The sequence below is a fragment of the Oncorhynchus clarkii genome, chromosome 25, assembly GCF_045791955.1.
Source record: "Oncorhynchus clarkii lewisi isolate Uvic-CL-2024 chromosome 25, UVic_Ocla_1.0, whole genome shotgun sequence".
NCBI lineage: Eukaryota > Metazoa > Chordata > Actinopteri > Salmoniformes > Salmonidae > Oncorhynchus > Oncorhynchus clarkii.
In genome coordinates this window covers 38,589,950-38,595,949 of record NC_092171.1, presented here as the reverse complement: position 1 = coordinate 38,595,949, position 6,000 = coordinate 38,589,950, and the positions used below count along the sequence as shown (strand labels likewise).

General features: G+C 40.5%; 1 protein-coding gene across 1 annotated transcript in view; it reads left to right on the top strand.

The window, feature by feature from the left end:
- The window catches only part of LOC139383366 (neurexin-3a-like), a 599,057-nt gene that overhangs the window by 66,020 nt on the left and 527,037 nt on the right, over positions 1–6,000 (top strand). The window contains exon 4 of the mRNA XM_071127881.1: positions 4,260–4,271. Within this exon, the coding sequence (XP_070983982.1) occupies positions 4,260–4,271 (12 nt within the window). The remainder of the gene's footprint in view (positions 1–4,259; positions 4,272–6,000) is intronic.

The following is a 6,000-nucleotide window of genomic DNA, read 5'->3' as shown; positions in this document are numbered from 1 at the left end:
ACCTGCCACCCCCAAAATGTATGTGGTTATATATCTGATGAGTCTCTCAGTGGTAAAGGGTTAGGGGTATTTAACTGCTTTAAATAATAACCCCATTCAGTCTCATGGTAATGAGTGCTTTTGACTCTGTATGTGTGTGGGTACCTACATGTGCATGTTTGTGTGTGTACGCAAACTTGTTTGTGTGTTTTTGTTTGTGCGCGCGTGTGTGTTTGTACGTCCACCTGGTATGTGTTAGAGAGCAAATGCTATTTTAATAGAGTTTTAATGGCTTCCCCAGGCCTGGTCTGATACTTGGTCAAGCTGGGCCCCGCAGAGAGAAATGTGCTTTTATGAGTGATTAGGGAGCGGCGATAAAGAGAAAAGACCCAACTGGGCAGAGCTGCAACACTGGTGACTGGCAAGCTTTTTATTCATGACTCTTAATTCAGGAAGATTTGATTGATGATCCCTCAAATGAAACGATAAAAAAATGTCCTTTTTTTTTTTTTAAAGGTTAAACGTTGAAAATTAGATGTATAAATATATATAATATATCGTGTTTTGGATCGGTTGGATGCATCAGACATGGTATTTTCAAGAGTGGAGTTGTTTATTGTCTTTGTGTGTGTGTGTGTGTGTGTGTGTGTGTGTGTGTGTGTGTGTGTGTGTGTGTGTGTGTGTGTGTGTGTGTGTGCCTACCTTTGTGAACACTTGTTTCCCTGTATTTTGTGTAGTTAACAGAATCCCTAATAGCCTAACTGGTTAAGTCTTTGATGTACTACTCTAAGACAAAAATTAATTATCATTCTTCAGTTCAACCAGTTTGTTCTCCACTTAATATACAGCTCTGCTCTGCCTGCTGGAAGCCTCATTCAATAAGCACAGGGATATAAACGTAAGGCACTTTGTTTTTAATAGCAACATCCAACTATTATTATAATAACTTGTACTGTTCAACATGAAGTGGGCTTTGGTAGCTATGGGTGTATGGACAGAACTGTTTTCCTCATAGTGCCTCATGGGATTGTGTCAGTCATTCCCATTATAGTTCTTCTGAAGTCTCTTGTGTCTTGTCCATGTCCAGTGCTTTCAGAAAGTATTCACACCCCTTAACTTATTACACATTTTGTTGTGGTGTTACAGCCTGAATTCAAAATGGATAAATATATATATATAATTATTAATCTACACAAAACCACATAATGACAAAAGGAAAACATGTTGTTTTTTTGTTGCCATTTTGTCAAAAACATTAAATACAGAAAATAGCTAATTTATGCAAGTACAAGGTTAGAATGACCTTTGGCAGTTATTAGTCTTTCTGGGTAAGTCTCTAAGAGCTGTGCACACCTGGATTGTACAATATTTGCACATTATTCTTTAAAGCAAACTTTAAACTCTGTTGAGTATGTTGATGAGCATAGCTAGACAGCCATTTTCAAGTCTTGCATTAGATTTTCAAGCCGATTTAAGTCAAAACTGTAAATATGCCACTCAGGGACATCCAATGTCGTCATGGTAAGCAACTCCAGCCTGTATTTGGCCTTGTGTTTTAGGTTGTTGTTAAAAGCTGAATTTGTCTTCTAGTGTCTGTTGGAAACCTGGTTTTACTTTATACTTTTGACTGTGCTTAGCTCTATTATTTTTAGTTTTTTTCCTGAAAAACTCCCTAGTCCTTGCCGATGACAGGCATACCCATAACATGATGCAGTCACCACCATGCTTGAAAATATGAAAACTGGGACTCAGTGATGTGTTGTGTTGGATTTGTTCCAAACATAACGCTTTGTATTCAGGACAAAAAATTAATTTCTTTGCCACATTTTTTTGTAGTTTTACTTTGCCTTATTGCAAACAGGATGCATGTTTTGGAATGTTTTTTATTCTTTACAAGCTTCCTTATTTTCACTCTGTCATTTAGGTTCGTAATGTGGAGTAACTACGATGTTGTTGATCCATCCTCAGTTTTCTATTACAGCCATTAAACTTTGTAACTGTTTTAATGTCTCCATTGGCCTGATGATTAATTACATCCCTGAGTGGTTTACTTCCTTTCCGACAGCTGAGTGAGGAAGGAAGCCTGTATCTGTGTAGTGACTGGGTGTGTTGATAATCCAAAGTGTAATTAATAACACAATGTAATATTAACGTACCAGCTGAATGATAATGCTCAGTAATATTAACAGGACCAGCTGTACGATAATGCTCATTAATATTAACAGGACCAGCTGTACGATAATGCTCAGTAATATTAACAGGACCAGCTGTACAATAATGCTCATTAATATTAACAGGACCGGCTGTACGATAATGCTCAGTAATATTAACAGGACCGGCTGTATGATAATGCTCAGTAATATTTATAGGGACAGGAGTATTTCATGATTGCATAACCTGGTCCAGGAAAAGCTTAGGGCCCTGTTTAGAGCCAAGAGTGTTTCCTGGGACGGTCACATGGTCAGGAGAAAGATCCTGCCCTTATACATTCAATATGACAGAGTGTTGGGAGATGATTGTGTTAGGCGTGTTAGCCGTGAATGGGGTTTGACGTAGAATTTGGACACGTTTCACCTGCACCCAGTGCTGGACTGTCAGGCTGGGGGACTTACCCCATCTTCCCCTGTCATGGTAGTGTTCCGTCTGCAGTTGTTAAAGAACAGAAACGTTGCTGTGACAAACCATCTCAACAGTCACTGACTAAGAAACCCATTATCTGAGAAAATGTTCTCCTTTTCAGATATTGTTAAATGAAGAGAGAGGAGGAACCCAGCCAGTTGTTTTAACCTTGAAGATCACCTTAGTTGTCACCGCAATACAAACAGCCTGCAAAATATAACTGCAGCACTATCAGGTGGGACTGAGAGAGCGGACACACGCAAACACACACACGCACACACGCACACACACACACACACACACGCCACCTCAGAGTCACTGACCATTGGAAAGGGAACCACCCCTCGCCTTCATTGGTTCAGTCCTTGGATACCACCATCCCTGTAATTCAAGTCAACATCATTCATTACCCTTAATGATTTCCTAATGATTTCAATTAACACACACTACAAAGAGAGATAAGGTGATAACACAACTGATTTCTACATTGTCATTAGAAATGTATAGTTTTATCTGGTTGGGTATACCTCAGTGTTGGGGGCTGTGTGTTTGTGTGTTTCTGTGTGTGTGTCTGTGTGTGTGTGTGTGTGTGTGTGTGTGTGTGTGTGTGTGTGTGTGTGTGTGTATGTGTGTGTGTGTGTGTGTCTCTGTGTGTCTGTGTGTGTGTGTGTGTGTGTGTGTGTGTGTGTGTGTGTGTGTGTATGTGTGTGTGTCTGTGCCCAACTGCTTAGTATTGAGGGAGATTGTCCTGTCTGCTTCACATACCGGAAGGACTATTAGAGAGTCAGTGGAGGCTCGTCAGAGGAGGAAAGGGAGGAGGAAATTTAAAATAGTGAAGCATTACATTTTTTTTTATTCCTTTTTAGATAAAACTAAATATATTCACGTCACCAAATAACTGATTAAAACACAATGTTTTGCAATGAAGGTCTACAGTATCCCCAACAGCACTCTGTGCGGGTAGCACCAAGATGTAGCAGAACGACAGCTAGTTTTCGTCCTCCTCTGGGTACATTGACTTCAATACACAACCTAGGAGGTTTATGGTTCTCACCCCCTTCCATGGACTTACACAGTAATTATGACAACTTCTGGAGGACGTCCTCCAACCCATCAGAGATTTTACAGCATGAACTGACATGTGGTGAGTAGTTGACTCAAGGAGAGAGAAAGACTATAGTTGAACAGTTTTTAACAAATACATTTCTTCAAAAATGAAGGAGAAACAAGAGAGACAGCTATATTTCTTATTTTTTCTTCACTTTCACTTTCACTTACTTAGCTAGCGAACGCAGCTAGCTGGTTTAGCCTACTCAAACACCCAGCTCAAACAGAGAGGGATGCTATGTTACCTGGCTGGCTATCCAACAATGGAACTCATCCAAGCCTAGGTCAGCTTTTGGTTTTATACATTTATTTCCACTGTGGCCTGTCAGTATAAATGCTAAACTGCTTGCTGACTGTACACTGTACTGCATGTTTGTAGCGGGTTTACTAACGCATTCGTTCTAGTAGCTATGTTGACTTGACGTTAGCTAATATGGCGACATCGATGTAGGCTGTGTGTAGCAGATTATGGTTATGATATGAAGGTTTGGCTTGGAAAGTTTTTTTTCTTCTGGTCACAGACAGCTGATGTGTTGTGCTCTGAAGTCCAAAAGCAAAGGGAAAAGGTGAGAGGAGAGCAAGTTGATGCGAAAAGTTATTATATAACTATCAAAGGGATCATGTTGTTTGTATGTGACTGCTATGAAAGGGAACTGTGTTTTGCGTGTGATCAGGACTGTATTTATTCTGCCGAATCTGTTGATTAACGTTTCTTAAACAGAAGCAAAAGAAATGAAACAGAGACAAACATACCTGACTTGTGACCGACCGGCTCGATTCGGTCTTATTTAGCAAAATGTGAAACGGCATTGGGCAAAAAGTAGAGACTCAGAGCTAGAAAAAGGAATATCATACACTGTAGTTGAGAAACAATGAGAAAGTAATTCTGCTTTGAAAGTTGGTAAACTTGTAACCTGGCCCTTGAATGTGGCCCTTGAATATTTTGGTACACCTACTGGAGACCTCTTCTTTGTCTACACCCATTCAGCATCGTTCACACCCTCTAAAGCCTTAGCCCCACCCATCTCTTTAATGATTCACATGTGAGGCCATGTACTAAACAACCAAAGATTTCAAAACTAAAGTATGGTTTATACTACGGGTGTGTTTGTAAATTCAATCTGAAGTGCCAGCGTGTGCTCATAGCGCTCTCTGGGCATTCGTAAACTCAACCCTCAACCCTCAACTCAAACTCAACCCAACATTGTGAGATTGTCCGTTTGTAAATGCAGAGCATTTTGCTCTCGGAGCGTTCAGAGCGCAGTATTGACACTGACTGACATCACACTGGACGCTCTGGCTGAGGAGTAGGGTTGATCCAAGACTTCTGACCTGACCACAGCTGTTAAGTACCCAAGGTAACTGGCTAACGTTGGCTAGCTTGCTAGCTACATCCAGACAGGGAACAGCTCACTCTGAACATTTGACTCGCCCTAGCAGAGCTGGTTAGGTTGTTTTTAATGTTATCCATAGTGTTGGTGACTGTAACTGTGCTGCTGGCAACAATTTGTATACGTTTTGTTGCCGACGTTTACTGACACCGGCCATATTCAACGGGTGTTGGTCGTAAATTCATCAGTTATTCGGCACTCTGGCACACTCAGACGAGAGTGCTCTGATATTGGACTAGCTAGCTATCTTTAAGCTATAACTACCAATGCAAATGGCTCTAAGATACAAATAATATTGCTACACAGATCATACACATAATGTTAGCTAGTGAGCCAGACAGCTAACATTTAGCTAGCTAGCTAACAGTACGCTTTAACTTGAAATGAAAATGACTTTCTGACAAAATTAGAAACGTTTAATATCTGAAAATGTGAACAGCTAGGCTATCTTACCTGTATATATGGACGGACGCTCCTCCTTCTCAGTCACGGATGCCATGGTTGCAATTAGTTTGAATATGTAATTCGGAGACATTTGTTTTATACAACATTCTTCTGTGTGTTCTCTTTTCGACACTCTCTGCATATTTTCAATCAAGCGCCAGAATTTTCTCCATCTCCTATCATACTCTAATTCCTCCGGGCATTCTACTGATTTCAAAACTCTGTCCTTCAGAAGGTGGAGAGCAACAATTTTGCTGCTCTACTATGTGATATCTTTAAACAAAGTTGTGTTAGAAAGGATTACCTAAACATACTGACCAGTTCATGTTATAGACAGAAGCATGCTATGTGGCAGACCAATCCGAACTCATCTCTCGACCTGTCCAGCCCACCCATTATCTCAGCCAATCATGGCTAGCGGGAAGGTTCTTGTCTTTTGCCGTGGCTAAACCAACTAGGC